This window comes from Oncorhynchus nerka, linkage group LG11, assembly GCF_034236695.1.
Source record: "Oncorhynchus nerka isolate Pitt River linkage group LG11, Oner_Uvic_2.0, whole genome shotgun sequence".
Classification (NCBI taxonomy): Eukaryota; Metazoa; Chordata; class Actinopteri; order Salmoniformes; family Salmonidae; genus Oncorhynchus; species Oncorhynchus nerka.
In genome coordinates, this window is record NC_088406.1 from 35,940,790 (window position 1) to 35,960,356 (window position 19,567).

General features: G+C 44.4%; 1 protein-coding gene across 1 annotated transcript; it reads left to right on the forward strand.

Annotated features, from left to right (window-relative positions):
- The first annotated feature begins 621 nt into the window (after positions 1-621).
- galnt17 (polypeptide N-acetylgalactosaminyltransferase 17) lies at positions 622-17,529 on the forward strand. The gene is made up of 12 exons (XM_029672550.2): positions 622-1,309; positions 1,485-1,896; positions 2,230-2,413; positions 9,025-9,191; positions 12,079-12,253; positions 12,789-12,986; positions 13,177-13,294; positions 13,617-13,802; positions 14,273-14,410; positions 14,608-14,703; positions 15,314-15,475; positions 17,254-17,529. Exons 2-12 carry the CDS (start codon positions 1,659-1,661, stop codon positions 17,386-17,388), a joined length of 1,797 nt encoding a protein of 598 aa, XP_029528410.1. The 5' UTR covers positions 622-1,309; positions 1,485-1,658; the 3' UTR covers positions 17,389-17,529.
- The last annotated feature ends 2,038 nt before the right edge of the window (positions 17,530-19,567 follow it).

A 19,567-nucleotide genomic window follows, 5' to 3' on the forward strand; every position in this document is an offset into this window, starting at 1 on the left:
GGATAAGAGCGTCTGCTAAATGACTTAAATGTAAATGTAAATGTAAAATATATGGTCAATATACCACGTCTAATGGCTGTATCCAGGCACTCCATGTTGCGTCTTGCAAAGAACAGCCCTTAGCTGTGGTATATTGGCCATGTACCACACCCCCTCGGCCCTTATTGCTTAATTATAAACTGGGTGGTTTGAGCCCTGAATGCTAATTGGCTGATAGCTGTGGTATCTCAGACCATATAGCACGGGTATGACAAAACATTTTATTTTTACTACTCTAATTACGTTGGTAAACAATAGCAATAAGGCACCTCGTGGGTTTGTGGTATATGGCCAATATACCACACCCTCTCGGGCCTTATTGCTTAATTATGTCACAGTTTTATGTTATTTCAAATACATTATTTCAATTTAGAACATTGGCATACTGTTGCCTACAATAATCATGGGAGGAAATGTTCAGTCAAAATATGATTTGAATGCAGTATAATTGCAGATAATTGGTGTGAGTCAACTCAACCTACCCACCCGCATCAACGATCTTCTTAATTCACTGTGTGACTGGTTGCCACACACACCAGGAACGTTCAATACGAATCTCTTCCTAGGAATCCCATTCCGTGTTTTCCTGCGCGCCATTATTAAGCGCTATCTAGCGCATAGGAAGAATTTGGCTAAATTAAATAACAGGACATAATAAGAAATCGGCGAAAATAAGGGTACAGGGGGATAACGTTTTGCATTATTTTGAATAGTCAGAATATGAGAAGACACCTCGGATGGAGTTATTTCAGCCGCATTTCTGTGCTGCATATGAGGTGTTTTTCATTGGCGATGCTGCGTCCACGGACCGTTATATTTTAGGCTGACTGGTTGTGTAGCAGTCTACTCGTGCAATACACCGCTCAAAACATCTCACAATTATTTTTCCTACACGTGGACGATCAAAACTGCACAGAGAATGCTTAAACATGGGATAGGCCTATGCGTTTTATGTGGTCAGTATTTATCTGCTACGATTTTGAAGATCCGCGGTCAGAGACAGACAGCGGCTCAGTATGCAGTCCTTCTCAATCGCGTCATAGCCCACTTCTGCTGAATGCAAAGAAAGACAGACTCGAGACTCTTTAAATATTTAAGGATATGGACTCTTCAAAACTGAAGATATGCTAGTCTCTTTGTCTAACATATTCTATGCATGATCTTCTATCAATACATTTTAAACAGAGAAGTCACGGATGAGAGCCCATGACCAGGCTCCAAAATTACCCCGAACAAGGACGCAGCCCTACAATTGCTCCAATGCGAAATGGTAGGTGGTTAAAGATTATTAGTGAAATGTTGTAATTAGTCTACGTTATGTTACAAAATGAGCAATCGAAATATGTTTTAGCTTTGTTTCTCTGTCCAGCAGATAATAACCTAGCCTATCAATGCGCACACAGAGTTCAATTTGACCATAGCAATTATCTACTGTTGATTTGCAGCACCAGCTTCTCCAGGTGGAATGTCGTCTACGGTATATATATATTTTGAAAATGCCTTCATAAACACAAATCTACATTGAACCTTATTGCGCATCACAAAGAGGAGGACTCCTGAATTTGTCCTGATTCATTCCAAAAACACTGCTATTTGGATCCCGGACATCAACAACTTTAATGGCTTTTGTGTTCAGACGATGGAGAGTGTTATTGGTGCTGAACGTGATTGCGGTTGCGGGGTTCATGACGCTTTGGACCAAGTGCACCCACAACCGAGTGACAAAAACCATCGGTCAGGACGATGTGAAAAGACAATCACGCTCTAACGGCACGGCTCAAGGTTTGAGCATCAGTCATGAAGTATTACTAAAGAGACTCGGGTCATTGGAGGACGTGGTCTACAGACAGCTTAATGGTAGGCTATGACTCTAGCACTCTAGCCTACCCACCTAAAAACAATGACTATGGCTCATTGGTTATTTTTTATTTGCTGTCACTCAAAATCTACCATGGTTGCTGTTATTTACATAGTCTGCGGCTCAGGATCCATCCAAAATGGCACTCTATAATTAGTGTACTACTACTTTTGATCAGGGCCCACAGGGTAGTGCACTATATAGGGAATAGGGTGCCATTTGGGACATACATTTAGTATACAGCTATCTCCTTTGTTAAAAGTCAATAATTTTCAAAACAACTAAGCAAACGTGTTATAGCATAGTGACCTTTTCTTGACTGTGAACTACAGGTCTGTCCAAGTCCCTGGGGCTGATTGAGGGTTTCGGGGGGCGAGGTAAAGGGGGCCTCCCCGCCACCCTAGCCACAAAAGAAGAGGACGACGCAAAAGTACTGAGGGAAAAGTATGGATACAACGCTTACCTCAGCCAAAAGATATCACTGGATCGGTCCATACCAGACTACCGGCCCAGCAAGTAAGTTTTAGGCACCCTATAGTGCACTCTATAGTGCACTCTATTCCTTATATAGTACAGCATTACTTTTGACCAGGGTCGCCCTTACTGTAGCTCAGTTGACAACAGTGTTTCAGTACAATAGACCCACTACAATTTTCATGTGCTTTTATGTTTTTCCAAAGACCAATCCAAGCATTAGTGTGTGTGTGTGTGCGCACTTCGTATTATTTGATACCCATATCTAGATCTCAGCCATATCTTGGGCTCATGCTCTAATCAAAACTGATAAGCATGATAGTGTATACTTTGCTGTCTTAGTTGTTTCGCTGCTACTGGGTTGTTGCCATGGTCGGAGAGACTAATGATTAAAGCTATGTCAGCAGATGTTTTTGTTTTGGCACCACTTAGCTTTGTGGTTAAAAATACAATATTCTTAAAACCATCTATTAATATCTCTGTAGCCTAATCCCTCTTTCTTTGTTGTGCTTTTTTGTGGTCTTATTTGTTATGAAGTTGCAGTCAAATGCGCCAATTGACACGTGCACACACTCTGGACACACACACACGCACACACACACACACATTTACATTTACATTTAAGTCATTTAGCAGACGCTCTTATCCAGAGCGACTTACAAATTGGTGCTTTCACCTTATGACATCCAGTGGAACAGCCACTTTACAATAGTGCATCTAGGTCTTTTAAGGGGGGTGAGAAGGATTACTTTATCCTATCCTAGGTATTCCTTAAAGAGGTGGGGTTTCAGGTGTCTCCGGAAGGTGGTGATTGACTCCGCTGTCCTGGCGTCGTGAGGGAGTTTGTTCCACCATTGGGGGGCCAGAGCAGCGAACAGTTTTGACTGGGCTGAGCGGGAACTGTACTTCCTCAGTGGTAGGGAGGCGAGCAGGCCAGAGGTGGATGAACGCAGTGCCCTTGTTTGGGTGTAGGGCCTGATCAGAGCCTGGAGGTACTGAGGTGCCGTTCCCCTCACAGCTCCGTAGGCAAGCACCATGGTCTTGTAGCGGATGCGAGCTTCAACTGGAAGCCAGTGGAGAGAGCGGAGGAGCGGGGTGACGTGAGAGAACTTGGGAAGGTTGAACACCAGACGGGCTGCGGCGTTCTGGATGAGTTGTAGGGGTTTAATGGCACAGGCAGGGAGCCCAGCCAACAGCGAGTTGCAGTAATCCAGACGGGAGATGACAAGTGCCTGGATTAGGACCTGCGCCGCTTCCTGTGTGAGGCAGGGTCGTACTCTGCGGATGTTGTAGAGCATGAACCTACAGGAACGGGCCACCGCCTTAATGTTATTTGAGAACGACAGGGTGTTGTCCAGGATCACGCCAAGGTTCTTAGCGCTCTGGGAGGAGGACACAATGGAGTTGTCAACCGTGATGGCGAGATCATGGAACGGGCAGTCCTTCCCCGGGAGGAAGAGCAGCTCCGTCTTGCCGAGGTTCAGCTTGAGGTGGTGATCCGTCATCCACACTGATATGTCTGCCAGACATGCAGAGATGCGATTCGCCACCTGGTCGTCAGAAGGGGGAAAGGAGAAGATTAATTGTGTGTCGTCTGCATAGCAATGATAGGAGAGACCATGTGAGGTTATGACAGAGCCAAGTGACTTGGTGTATAGCGAGAATAGGAGAGGGCCTAGAACAGAGCCCTGGGGGACACCAGTGGTGAGAGCACGTGGTGAGGAGACGGATTCTCGCCACGCCACCTGGTAGGAGCGACCTGTCAGGTAGGACGCAATCCAAGCGTGGGCCGCGCCGGAGATGCCCAACTCGGAGAGGGTGGAGAGGAGGATCTGATGGTTCACAGTATCGAAGGCAGCCGATAGGTCTAGAAGGATGAGAGCAGAGGAGAGAGAGTTAGCTTTAGCAGTGCGGAGCGCCTCCGTGATACAGAGAAGAGCAGTCTCAGTTGAATGACTAGTCTTGAAACCTGACTGATTTGGATCAAGAAGGTCATTCTGAGAGAGATAGCGGGAGAGCTGGCCAAGGACGGCACGTTCAAGAGTTTTGGAGAGAAAAGAAAGAAGGGATACTGGTCTGTAGTTGTTGACATCGGAGGGATCGAGTGTAGGTTTTTTCAGAAGGGGTGCAACTCTCGCTCTCTTGAAGACGGGAGGGACGTAGCCAGCGGTCAGGGATGAGTTGATGAGCGAGGTGAGGTAAGGGAGAAGGTCACCGGAGATGGTCTGGAGAAGAGAGGAGGGGATAGGGTCAAGCGGGCAGGTTGTTGGGCGGCCGGCCGTCACAAGACGCGAGATGTCATCTGGAGAGAGAGGGGAGAAAGAGGTCAGAGCACAGGGTAGGGCAGTGTGAGCAGAACCAGCGGTGTCGTTTGACTTAGCAAACGAGGATCGGATGTCGTCGATCTTCTTTTCAAAATGGTTGACGAAGTCATCTGCAGAGAGGGAGGAGGGGGAGGGGGAGGAGGATTCAAGAGGGAGGAGAAGGTGGCAAAGAGCTTCCTAGGGTTAGAGGCAGATGCTTGGAATTTAGAGTGGTAGAAAGTGGCTTTAGCAGCAGAGACAGAAGAGGAAAATGTAGAGAGGAGGGAGTGAAAGGATGCCAGGTCCGCAGGGAGGCGAGTTTTCTTCCATTTCCGCTCGGCTGCCCGGAGCCCTGTTCTGTGAGCTCGCAATGAGTCGTCGAGCCACGGAGCGGGAGGGGAGGACCGAGCCGGCCTGGAGGATAGGGGACATAGAGAGTCAAAGGATGCAGAAAGGGAGGAGAGGAGGGTTGAGGAGGCAGAATCAGGAGATAGGTTGGAGAAGGTTTGAGCAGAGGGAAGAGATGATAGGATGGAAGAGGAGAGAGTAGCGGGGGAGAGAGAGCGAAGGTTGGGACGGCGCGATACCATCCGAGTAGGGGCAGTGTGGGAAGTGTTGGATGAGAGCGAGAGGGAAAAGGATACAAGGTAGTGGTCGGAGACTTGGAGGGGAGTTGCAATGAGGTTAGTGGAGGAACAGCATCTAGTAAAGATGAGGTCGGCGTATTGCCTGCCTTGTGAGTAGGGGGGAAGGTGAGAGGGTGAGGTCAAAAGAGGAGAGGAGTGGAAAGAAGGAGGCAGAGAGGAATGAGTCAAAGGTAGACGTGGGGAGGTTAAAGTCGCCCAGAACTGTGAGAGGTGAGCCGTCCTCAGGAAAGGAGCTTATCAAGGCATCAAGCTCATTGATGAACTCTCCGAGGGAACCTGGAGGGCGATAAATGATAAGGATGTTAAGCTTGAAAGGGCTGGTAACTGTGACAGCATTGAATTCAAAGGAGGCGATAGACAGATGGGTAAGGGGAGAAGGAGAGAATGACCACTTGGGAGAGATGAGGATCCCGGTGCCACCACCCCGCTGACCAGAAGCTCTCGGGGTGTGCGAGAGCACGTGGGCGGACGAAGAGAGCAGTAGGAGTAGCGGTGTTGTCTGTGGTGATCCATGTTTCCGTCAGAGCCAAGAAGTCGAGGGACTGGAGGGAGGCATAGGCTGAGATGAACTCTGCCTTGTTGGCCGCAGATCGGCAGTTCCAGAGGCTACCGGAGACCTGGAACTCCACGTGGGTCGTGCGCGCTGGGACCACCAGATTAGGGTGGCCGCGGCCATGCGGTGTGGAGCGTTTGTATGGTCTGTGCAGAGAGGAGAGAACAGGGATAGACAGACACATAGTTGACAGGCTAGAGAAGAGGCTACGCTAATGCAGAGGAGATTGGAATGACAAGTTGGACTACACGTCTCGAATGTTCAGAAAGTTAAGCTTACGTAGCAAGAATCTAATTGACTAAAATGATTAAAATGATACAGTACTGCTGAGGTAGGCTAGCTGCGTTGTTGACACTACCCTAATCAAGTCGTTCCGTTGAGTGTGAAGTTTCTACAATGCTGCTTTTCGGGGCTAGCTGGCTAGCTAGCAGTGTTGGTTACGTTACGTTGCGTTAGGAGAACGACAATAGCTGGCTAGCTAACCTAGAAAATCGCTCTAGACTACACAATTATCTTTGAAACAAAGACGGCTATGTAGCTAGCTATGTAGCTAGCTACGATCAAACAAATCACACCGTTGGGACTGTAATGAAATGAAATGAAAATGTGATACTACCTGTGGAGCGAAGCGGAATGCGACCGGAATGCGAAAGTTCTATTCAGTAGACGTTGGCTGGCTATTGGCTAGCTAGGAGTGTCTCCTACGTTAAGGACGACAAAATAGCTGGCTAGCTAACCTCGGTAAATTAAGATAATCACTCTAAGACTACACACTCTAACTACACAATTATCTTGGATACGAAGACAGCAAAGACAACTATGTAGCTAGCTAATACTACACTAATCAAGTCGTTCAGTTGAGTGTGATAGTTACTACAGTGCTACGGTAGCCGGTGAACGTATGCTAGCTGGCTAGCTGCTAGGCAGATAGGAGGACGACGAAATACGATTAATAACGCAATTATCACTCTAAGACTCCACACTCTAAACTACACAATTATCTTGGATACGAAGACAGCAAAGACAACTATGTAGCTAGCTAACACTACACTAATCAAGTCGTTCAGTTGAGTGTGATAGTTACTACAGTGCTACGGTAACACACACACACACACACACACACACACACACACACACACACACACACACACACACACACACACACACACACACACACACACACACACACACTCTGGACACACACACACACTCTGGACACACACACACACACACAAAGTAAATGTAATTGCTAAAATATAATTAAGTATCAAAAGTAAAAGTATTAATCATTTCAAATTTCTTATATTAAGCAAATCAGACGGCACCATTTTCTTGTTTTTTAAATTTACGGATAGCAAGGGGCACACTCCAACACTTAGACAGAATTTACAAATAAAGCATTTGTGTTTAGTGAGTCCGCTAAATCAGAGGCATTAGGGATGACCAGGGTTGTTCTCTTGATAAGTGTGTGAATTGGACCCTTGTCCTGTCCTCCTAAGCATTCAAAATGGAATGAGTAGTTTTGAGTGTCATGGAAAATGTAGTGAATGTAGTGAAGTAAAACAAAAAGTTGTCAAAACTACAAGCAGTATAGTAAAGTACATATATATAAAAATACAACTTAAAACTTGTAACGTTCATCCTCTTCTTCTGACGAGGAGTTAGAGAGGTCGGACCAATGTGCAGCGTGGTAAGTGTCCATAACGATACTTTATTTACATGAACACTAAACTACAAAATAACCACGTGAAATACCGAAACAAACGAAACAGTCCCATGTGGCACAAACACTGACACGGAAAATATTCACCCACCACTCAAAAGTGAAACCAGGCTACTTAAGTATGGTTCTCAATGAGGGACAACGATTGACAGCTGCCTCTGATTGAGAACCATACCAGGCCAAACACAGAAATCCCAAAACATAGAAAAAGGAACATAGACAACCCACCCAACTCACGCCCTGACGATACTAAAACAAAGACATAACAAAAGAACTAAGGTCAGAACGTGACAAAACTTCTTCGGGATCGGTGTCCCGTCCACTGGACAGTTGAGCTAATGTAGGATAATGCAAGTAGCATGAGGTTGTAAGTAACAAGAACAATTCCCAGGAGATAGACATATCTTATATTGGCGAAAGCTTAAATTCTTGTTAATCTGACGGCACTGTCTAATGTACAGTAGCTATTACAGTGAAAGAATGCCATGCTATTGTTTGAGGAGAGCGCACAATTTTTAACATGAAAAGTTTTTAAGAAGCAAATTAGGCACATTTAGGCAGTCTTGATACAAAATTTGGAACAGAAATGCAATGGTTCATTGGATCAGTCTAAAACTTTGCACATACACTGCTGCCATTTAGTGGTCAAAATCTAAATTGTACCTGGGCTGGCATAATACATTATGGCCTTTCTCTTAAATTTCAAAGATGATGGTACAAAAGACATACAAGAGAACGGTTGTTTTTTTCTTTCTATTATATTTTACCAGATATATTGTGTTACATTCTCCTACATTCCTTTCACATTTCCACAAACTCCTTTCAAATGGTAAACACTCCAAAACAAAAGTCTCTTTGAACTATTAGGATGTAGCCAGCCACAGATTCCTCACTCCCTCTCATCAAGGCTGGCTCTCGTTATAACGAAAGCTACAATAAAAATAGGCCTCTTATCTCTCTCTCCCACAGTGCACCCACTGTGAGCCTAGGGAGAGGGGGGGGGGGGGGGGGGTACGTTTTTTGAAAAATGTGATTGTGGGGAACAGGAAGAGGCACATGGTTCTCATTTTCAATTGCAAAACAAAAATGTGTGAGCTCATCAACAGGGATCATAATGTATAGAAGAGACTTGGAGAAGAAGAATCTTGCGTGGTGGTAATGAACTTGGAAACCTACATTAGAATGTTGGGTAGTACCAAAAGGGCGGGCTACATTATATTATATACATATTATATAGGGCTACTTAAGACATTAGCTTTATATAAGAGGGTTCAAGTACCGTATTACTGAACATCGAATGATGGACTCACCGTTTGCCTTTATCTGTTATATATAAGGATGTATTAGTGTTTGATGCAATTAGTGATGATAGCTAATGATGTGTTTCTGCATATGTCTTTGTGTGTGAGTGTGTGTGTGGTCTCCAGGTGTAAAAAGGCCAGCTTCCCCAGGGATCTTCCAAACATCTCCCTTATCTTTATCTTTGTCAACGAGGCGTTGTCAGTAATCCTCCGCTCGGTCCACTCAGCTGTCAATCACACACCGGCTCACCTCCTCAAAGAGATCATCTTGGTGGACGACTACAGCGATGATGGTGAGGAGAAATATACATGCACGCACTCACATTTTGGTGAAGAAATGGTAATGGTAAGAACATACACACATCCAATATACACTACTGTTCAAAAGTTTGTGGTCACTTAGAAATGTCCTTGTTTTTGAAAGAAAAGCTTTTTTTTGTCCATTAAAATAACATAACATTGACATAACATAACATTGATCAGAAATACAGTGTAGATATTGTTCATGTTGTAAATAACTATTGTAGCTGGAAATGGCAGATGTTTTATTTTTTATATAGACGCACAGAGGCCTATTATCAGCAACCTTCATGTCATGGTTGTCATAAGAACGGGACCAAGGCGCAGCGGATATTGAGTTCCACATATTTATTTCAAAAGTGAAACATAAGCCAAAATAATAAATCCAATAGACGAAGTGACTCCGTGGTGCACAAACACAAAATAATATCCCACAAACACAGTTGGGAAAAATATATACTTAAATATGATCCCCAATTAGAGACAACGATTACCAGCTGCCTTTAATTGGGAATCATACAAAACACTAATATAGAAAATATAAACTACAATGCCCCCTAGTCACGCCCTGACCTACTACACCATAGAGAAACAAGGGCTCTCTATGTTCAGGGCGTGACACATCACTCCTGTGTTCCAATGGCACGTTGTGTTAGGTAATCCAAGTTTATCATTTTAAAAGTCTAGTTGATCATTAGAAAACCATTTTGCAATTATGTTAGCACAGCTGAAAATGTTTGTCCTGATTAAAGAAGCAATAAAACTGGCCTTCTTTAGACTAGTTGAGTATCTGGAGCATTAGCATTTGTGGGTTTGATTACAGGCTCAAAATGTCCAGAAACAAATAACTTTCTTTGAAACTCGTCAGCCTATTCTTGTTCTGAGAACTGAAGGCTATTCCATGTGAGAAACTGAAGATCTCGTACAACGCTGTGTACTACTCCCTTCACAGAACAGCGCAAACTGGCTCTAATCAGAATAGAAAGAGGAGTGGGAGGCCCTGGTGCACAACTGAGCAAGAGGACAAATACATTAGAATGTCTAGTTTGAGAAACAGATGTCTCACAAGTCCTCAACTGGCAGCTTCTTTAAATAGTACCTGCAAAACACCAGTCTCAATGTCAACAGTGAAGTGGCGACTCCGGGATGCTTTGGTTTAAAAAACAAGGACATTTCTAAGTGACCCCAAACTTTTGAACAGTAGTGTACATTGATACATATTCATATGATGTACAATTTGTTTATGCATTTAATGTAGTGATATTATAAATGATATTATATTCTATGCTTTATAAAGACATCCTTGTCCAACATGCTGTTTTGCTGCACGGACAGAACAGTCAAATCAAGGCAAGAGAACATGTCTGTTTGACAACATCCATCCAGGGAGGGGGACAGGAAGGGAGGAGAGGGACAGTTGTGAAGAAAGTAAGCAATGGGCAGAGAGAGAGGTGGTTAGAGAGAGGAAGACAGAGACAATGAAAGGTGCAAATAGGAATGAAGAGGGAGAGATGTGGGTAGAAGGAGAGAGTGAAAGGTTGGAAGAGAATTTAGTACAAAGTGAGGGGCAGAGAGGGAAAGAGAAAAAGGAGATATTGACTGGTCAATTTCCCCAATGTTCCTGGCACGGCGGGATGGCATAGGGCCAGCAATCCATCATGGAGGGGGAAAAAGAAGCTATTGCAGTGGTTGAGATGGAGAGGCATGCAAATAAATAACACACACCCTCTTACTGTCTGCATAACTCTTCTCCACTCAGCCACACATCCACTGCACACCCGCCTGCACATTTAGAAGGGTGCAATTGTGGCCTGCAATTCGGGGGATTCCTGCATGTGGGCATTCCTGCATCTGCAGGTACCCCTTTTTATACTTCTATTTGTAAATGTTTAAGCTAGGACATGCGGGAGGCAACCGTAACTTGCTAGCCTTACACCGGTAGACAGTGTCCTTCGTCCCGACCTGTTGGGCACTGTTTTCCCGCAGTTCAGTTAACGGCGAGGGCAGGTGTTCGGCAGATGGGAGCAAAGAACAATGTGTGCTAGCTTAGCCAGCTAGTCCGGTACACAGCAGGCAGGAGGCGGGGGTGACACTGTGTGCTAGCTAACTAGCAAGATAGCACGCAGTGTCACTAACTCACAAGCTAGCTAGTTAGCTAGCATACAGTCCCCCCCCCCCCCCCATCCTCCCACCTGCTGTTCTAGCAGTAGGCGGTGGGATACTCCGGTAGAGAGTGTCCTTCGACCCCCTCGGGCACTGTTTTCTCAGCAGGCGGGAGGCTGGGGCGACACTTTGTGCTAGCAAGCTAGCACACAGTGTTTCTAACAAGCTAGCTAGTTAGGGCTGCCACCTGTCGGGCACTGTTTTCCCGCAGTTCTGTTAATGACAGTGAGGGCAGGTGTTCGGCAGGTGGGAGCAAAGGATACTGTCTACAGGTGTCACTCCAGCTATCTAGCCAGGAGGACTCCGGGAGATGATGTGGGTAAAAAAACATGTCGTGCTGGCTCATGCAGGAACCAATGGCCTGCTGAGCACATCCACCAGTGTTTCTGTGAGAGGAGTGGGGGTTCTGAGAGTGTGTTCAGGTGGGATAAACTGATCAGTTGTGCAAGAGAAAAAAGATAGAACACAAGCCATAGCTCAGGAAACACCCAACTCCCCCTGGTGTTGTTGTGAGACTGTTAGAAAGCACTGGAGTGCTGGGGCACATGAAAACAGATGAATTTCCTCTCTGTCTGTCTGTGTGTGTGTGTGTGTGTGTGCTCACATGCACTTGAGTGTTTTTCTGAAAGTGTTTGTGGGTGTGCTTCTGTGTGTGTCTGCATGCATATGTTTGTCTGTGGGTATAGCTTTGATTAGTTGTATTTGGTTGTGTCCTAGAACAACTGAAAGGGCCATTGGAGGATTATGTAAACAAGCGTTACCCAGGCCTGGTGAAAATGGTGAGGAACCAGAAGCGTGAGGGACTGATTCGTGCCCGCATCGAGGGCTGGAAGGCAGCCAGTGGCGAGGTGACTGGATTCTTCGATGCCCACGTTGAGTTCACACCCTCCTGGTGAGTGTATGTGTGGGTTTCAACTTGAACTTTGAGTTGTTGGGATCGATGGTTTAACAAACTTTGTCTTAAAGGGTGGATCAGAAGGAATACTTGAATTTAGCAGTTGGTCACGCAGCAATGTGAGATTTTCCAGCTGAAGGAATTGCATACTACTACTAACCATCTAGCCATCTAGCATACTGTATCTCCATGACCATATTTGTGATGAAAGTCTAAAGAAGTGAATTGCCATAAGATTTTATGAAATGACGGTTTTAAAAGTATGCCTAGTATTCAAGTACTGTCACAGGTTTGGTATGTTCTTTATGTACACACTAGAGTTGACCAGGGCCCACAGAACTACCCACTACACAGGGAGCTGCTTCTCCCTATGGAGTCGCAACCCTTTGAGTCAACTCAAAAATAAGAACTTATAAACCTAGCTCAGAAGAACTAGGGGGACTGACTTGGAGGCATAGGGAGGAAGAGGGGAGGGAGAAGAGAGAAGATCTTAAGAAACCTCCAACCCCATCTAGCAATCTCTCTATGTCAGGGCTGAGCCGGTTCTGACCAGAATCAAAGAGGACCACAAGAGAATCATCCTGCCCTCCATCGATAACATCAAGCATGAGACGTTTGAGCTGGAGCGCTACGAGAACTCTGGCCATGGCTACAACTGGGAGCTGTGGTGCATGTACATCAACCCCCCCAAACAGTGGTGGGATGACGGGGACACCTCCGCACCCATTAGGTAGGCTACAAACACACTGACACGCATATGCACACAGGAACGGGCATGCGTACACACACACACGGCAACGCATATGCACACACACAGGCACACCTGCACGCGCACACACACACAACTAAATTAACACTTGCATTTAGAGAACCCAATTGACAAAATGAGGAAAACAGAATCCCCTTCTTTCCCCCCGCAGAACTCCTGCAATGATTGGTTGCTCCTTTGTGGTGAACCGGGACTACTTTGGGCACTTGGGGCTGCTGGACTCTGGCATGGACGTCTACGGAGGAGAGAACATCGAACTGGGGATCAAGGTTTGTGTGGCACCCATTTTTCTGTGAAGGCTGAGCATAATTGGGCCCTGGTCAAAAGTAGTGCACTATAAAGGGAATATGGTGCCATTTGGGATGCAATCATCGTATGTTAGGGTGGCGAGAGGCAGGGTGACTAGTGTGTGAATAGTGCATTCTGTATTTGTTGTGTGTCTTGTCCTATTTCAGCAAGTACGCAATTGTGGTTCTCTGAGTAGAGCTAAGCATTGCCTTCTTATTCGTGTTAGTCCTTCAGAACATTTGTTGTGTGTGAAGGTATGTGTTCTGTTCTCATAATATTTTCTCCACCAACATGCACTACCAGGTGTGGCTGTGTGGGGGCAGTATGGAGGTGCTGCCCTGCTCCAGGGTGGCTCACATTGCCAGGATGAAGAAGCCCTACCACAGCAACATAGCCTCCAGCACGCGGCGTAATGCCCTGCGCGTGGCCGAGGTCTGGATGGACCAGTTTAAGTCGCATGTCTACCTGGCTTGGAACATCCCAATGGAGGTGAGTTGCCCCTAAATACTGATTTAAAGTCTGTATTTTTTTCTGTTTTTTGGGGCATATGCAAATGTATGTTCAGATGGAACTCTAGGTCAGGGAGTCGGATGAAGTTGATCTATGACCAGTTTTGAGTACATAAATGCAGATAAAACGCCTATACCCCTACCTAGATTTTCAGTAGTCTATTAAAAATGAATCTATTCATTATCCTAACTACATTATACAGTATATGTACACCATACGTTTCATTGCTAATGTTACATATTTGTAATTGTGACTGTGTCTCAAATAGCACCCCATTCCCCATATAATGCACTACTTTTGACCAGAGCTCTATGAGGTTAGCCTCACGAGCCACCTGGAATTCAGTGCAGCGAACCATTATTGTAAGCTTGCGAGATCAGGATGGCTCGCGAGGCTACATTGGGGTGCCATTTGGAACACAATCTGTAATCAACCACTCCCTGTTCCAGAACCATGGGATAGACTATGGAGACATCTCTCAGAGGGTAGCATTGAGGAAATCTCTGCAATGTAAGAACTTTGAGTGGTACCTGGACAACGTCTATCCAGAGATGAGGAGGTACAACAACACCGTCTTTTACGGGGAGGTGAGTCTGACTGATGACAGAGTCTACACAAAGTTTTTCTAAACACTCATCGAACACTCATAAGATGCTTTTTGCAGCCAAGTAGCTTTCTCCATTCATAAACATTTTCCTACCTGTTCTCGCTTTGTCTTTCTCTCTTTCTCTCTCTATCCCCTCCACCCCTCTCTTTCTCTCTCTCTCTTGCTCTTTCCCTGTAGATTCGTAGTAGCAAAGCGACCCATCTGTGTATGGACCAGGGAGAGAAGGTGAACCACACAGCCACCCTGCACCCCTGTCACGGAATGGGACCCCAGGTAACCTATTATACTAGTATATGTCCCAAATGGCACCTTATTCCCTACTTAGCACACTATTTATAGGAAATAGGGTGCTATTTGGGACATATTCTAGGTTCACCGGAGATGCACTGTGCCTGCAAGCTGTGAGAGCAAAATCAGCAGGGAAACGTTTTTATACCATGCATTTTTCTTTTATACCAGAATGTGTTTTTTTTAAACCAAATGACATGATGTGGTTCATACACAAACATAGACAAAACTACCAGAATGTAGCCCTTTGCCCCTGTGACATACAAATGTAGCAGATATCATGACTGGTTCTACAGTCAAAACAGTATCAAAATCATATTATGTTAATGCTTTAGAGTTTTTTAAAGATCCACTTTGAATGAGAGCAGATATGATATCATATCACAAATCATTTCAATTAATTTCAAAGAATAGAAACTATTTACCATACACCACTTACTTAATTTTGTCTGCCTGTGCCTCTCTCCTACCAGTTGGAACACCAAAGAGGGTCAGTTCTTCCTGGGTGCTCTGGCCAGTACAGGGGAGAACACATATAGTTGTTGTTGATAGCCTTTGACCAGCCATTCACAGTAGTGTCTCCCTGTTCCTTTAGTTGGGTCGGTACACCAAGGAGGGACAGTTTTTCCTCGGTGCTCTGGGCAGTACAGGGGAGGAAACACGCTGTCTGATGGACGATCAGGTCTCCAATTTTCCTCAGCTCCTCAACTGTGACAAAGTCTCCAACACCAGGCTGACCACATGGCACTTCTCTCAGGTCAGACTCATGTTGACATAGTTTTTTTTATTTTTAACTGTGGCTCATTATTTCCAATTAAGTTGCTCTTATACCGTGTTACTTACTTACTTATTTACTTACTTACTCGTCTTTGTGCACAGGGCCGCAACAAGCCCCTGCCATGCCAGACCTGTGTAGGCTAACCCTGTGTAGTAACACTGTAATATAACCACATTGTATGGTCCTGTGCAGGCTAACCCTGTGTAGTAACACTGTAATATACTGTAACCACATTGTATGGTCCTGTGCAGGCTAACCCTGTGTAGTAACACTGTAATATAACCACATTGTATGGTCCTGTGCAGGCTAACCCTGTGTAGTAACACTGTAATATAACCACATTGTATGGTCCTGTGCAGGCTAACCCTGTGTAGTAACACTGTAATATAACCACATTGTATGGTCCTGTGCAGGCTAACCCTGTGTAGTAACACTGTAATATAACCACATTGTATGGTCCTGTGCAGGCTAACCCTGTGTAGTAACACTGTAATATACTGTAACCACATTGTATGGTCCTGTGCAGGCTAACCCTGTGTAGTAACACTGTAATATAACCACATTGTATGGTCCTGTGCAGGCTAACCCTGTGTAGTAACACTGTAATATACTGTAACCACATTGTAAGGTCCTGTGCAGGCTAACCCTGTGTAGTAACACTGTAATATAACCACATTGTATGGTCCTGTGCAGGCTAACCCTGTGTAGTAACACTGTAATATACTGTAACCACATTGTAAGGTCCTGTGCAGGCTAACCCTGTGTAGTAACACTGTAATATAACCACATTGTATGGTCCTGTGCAGGCTAACCCTGTGTAGTAACACTGTAATATACTGTAACCACATTGTATGGTCCTGTGCAGGCTAACCCTGTGTAGTAACACTGTAATATAACCACATTGTATGGTCCTGTGCAGGCTAACCCTGTGTAGTAACACTGTAATATAACCACATTGTATGGTCCTGTGCAGGCTAACCCTGTGTAGTAACACTGTAATATACTGTAACCACATTGTAAGGTCCTGTGCAGGCTAACCCTGTGTAGTAACACTGTAATATAACCACATTGTATGGTCCTGTGCAGGCTAACCCTGTGTAGTAACACTGTAATATAACCACATTGTATGGTCCTGTGCAGGCTAACCCTGTGTAGTAACACTGTAATATAACCACATTGTATGGTCCTGTGCAGGCTAACCCTGTGTAGTAACACTGTAATATAACCACATTGTATGGTCCTGTGCAGGCTAACCCTGTGTAGTAACACTATAATATACTGTAACCACATTGTATGGTCCTGTGCAGGCTAACCCTGTGTAGTAACACTATAATAACACCACATTGTATGGTCCTGTGCAGGCTAACCCTGTGTAGTAACACTGTAATATAACCAGATTGTATGGTCCTTTGCAGGCTAAACCTGTGTAGTAACACTGTAATATACTGTAACCACATTGTATGGTCCTGTGCAGGCTAACCCTGTGTAGTAACACTGTAATATAACCACATTAAATGCTAGAAGCTGCCTGGAGGGGACTGTTGCTGACACAGTGATCAGGGCCTGTATTCATAAAGCATCTCAGGGTAGGAGTGGTGATCTAGGATCAGATCCCCCTTGTCCATTCATTATAATTTAAAAGGCTAAACTATTCCTAGATCAGCACTTTTAGTCTGAAAGTCTTTATGAATACTGTGAGGTCACATGAAGGTAGTAGCCTACTCAATTGAGAACATTTGATTTCCTCTGTCCTTCAGAACGACTCAATCATCAACAGAGCCACGGGTCGCTGTCTGGAGGTGATACAGGCGAACGCTTACTTCGGACACTCGCTGGTGCTTCAGACCTGCTCTGGACAGAAGTGGAACATCAAAAACACAATGAAGCAGTAGCCACAGCATGATGCAGAATTATTCTTTGACCAAGATAGTGTTATTGTACTGAATTGAATCAGTTGTCATACTGTATTATTAAAATTCTTCAGTTGGTGTTTTCCAAGATTGTCTTCCAATAAACTGCTGGTCTGATGGTTTAAAAAACAAAAACATTTGTGTACGCAAATAACTATTACACCACATGGGGTGAATAAGTTGACACCATATTACGAAATCATACAGCCTTTACTGTAACAGATGTATTCAACTTTATTCAATCGATTTCAAAAGACTGTCAGCGGGCTAACCCAGCTGGCTAGCATCAGCAGAGGGCACTTCTAGCAGAGCCATGAGAATGCGGCTGGTGTATGAATAGAACAATCACACGGACTATGTGGAGTGTCTGTGAGGGAGTAAAGGAGGAGGCAGCCATTAGAAACACGAGGAGGCAGTCAAGCAGACCATGGCCCGTATTCATAAAGATTCTCAGAGTAGTAGTGCTGATCTAGGATCATTTTAGCCTATTTAGATCATAGCGAAGAAGATTACATGGACTTGATCCCAGATCAGCACTTCTACTTTGAGACGCGCTATGAATACAGGCCCAGGACCAGGGCCTGGCTTCAGATTAGAAGTGCTGATCAAGAAGTTATGACCACGGAGTCACGCCAGCACTGACCCCCTAGATCCCTGGTAAGTGAGCCTGCTGTCCTCAGGTAAACACACAACAAGGTCCATACACTCATACTTCCATGTTAATGAACACACCTAGTCAGGTTAAAGAACAATTAGGCAAGCCTAGGGCCCCTAGACTCAGCGAGTATAGTGTAACTGGGCTGTATAATCGGTTCACCTAGTAATTAGGATCAGTTTTGCCTTTTAGATCACAATGAATAAGATTACATGGATGGGGGGGGCTGATCCTACTCTGAGATGATTTGTAAATATGGGCCCTGATCTATAACTTACAACCAGGTTTACAGAAAAGCTATTTACTGGCTTATACCTCCATCTTGTTGTGTTATCCTACACAACACTAATCCTATCTGATGGAAGACAATGAGAAAAACAACCTTTACCAAAAAAGAGATGTTTTATTGCATAAATGCTTTCCATTTACTTTTTTTAATTATTTTTTTTACAGATTTTAATATTTACATGAACAATATTCAGGCTATTCTTAATATTAACTTAAATCTGGACTAAAATGCACTTTCAATGGAGATTTTCCATTGATCTTGCTTTTTAGTCCAGCACAAGGCTTAATCTGTGTCCGGGAAACTATCCCTACATGTTTTAATGGTGTGCATGAAAAGTTTACATGTGTACGTGTATGTACTGATATATATATATATATATATATATATATATATATATATATATGTATTTTATGTACAGTGTCCATACAGCACATACAGTGCCTTCGGAAAGTAATCAGAACCCTTGACTTTTTCCTCATTTTGTTACGTTACAGCCTTATTCTAAAATGTATTAAATACATACAAATCCTTAGCAATCTAAACACAATACCCCATAATGACAAAGTGAAAACAGGTTTTTAGAAATGTTTGCAAATGTATTAAAAATAAAAACAGAAATATCTTATTTACATAAGTATTCAGACCCCTTGCTATGAGAATTGAGAATTGAAATTGAGATCAGGTGCACCCCTGTTTACATTGATCATCCTTGAGATGTTTCTACAACTTGATTGGAGTCAACCTGTGGTAAATTCAATTGATTGGACGTGATTTGGAAAGGCACACACCTGTCTATATAAGGTCCCACAGTTGACAGTGCATGTCAGAGAAAAAAAAACAAGCCTACATGTCGAAGGAATTGTCTGTAGAGCTCTGAGACAGAATTGTGTCGAGGCACAGATCTGGTGAAGGATACCAAAAAATGTCTGCAGCATTGAAGGTCCCCATCCGTTTGGAACCACCAAGACTCTTCCTAGAGCTGTCCGCCCGGTCAAACTGAGCAATCAAGGAAGAAGACCTTGGTCAGGGAGGTGAACAAGAACCTGATGGTCACTCTGACAGAGCTCTAGAGCTCCCCTGTGGAGATAGGAGAACCTTCCAGAAGGACAACCATCTCTGCAGCACTCTACCAATCAGGCCTTTATGGTAGAGTGGCCAGACGGAAGCCACTCCTCCGTAAAAGGCACATGACATCCCGCTTGGAGTTTGCCAAAAGG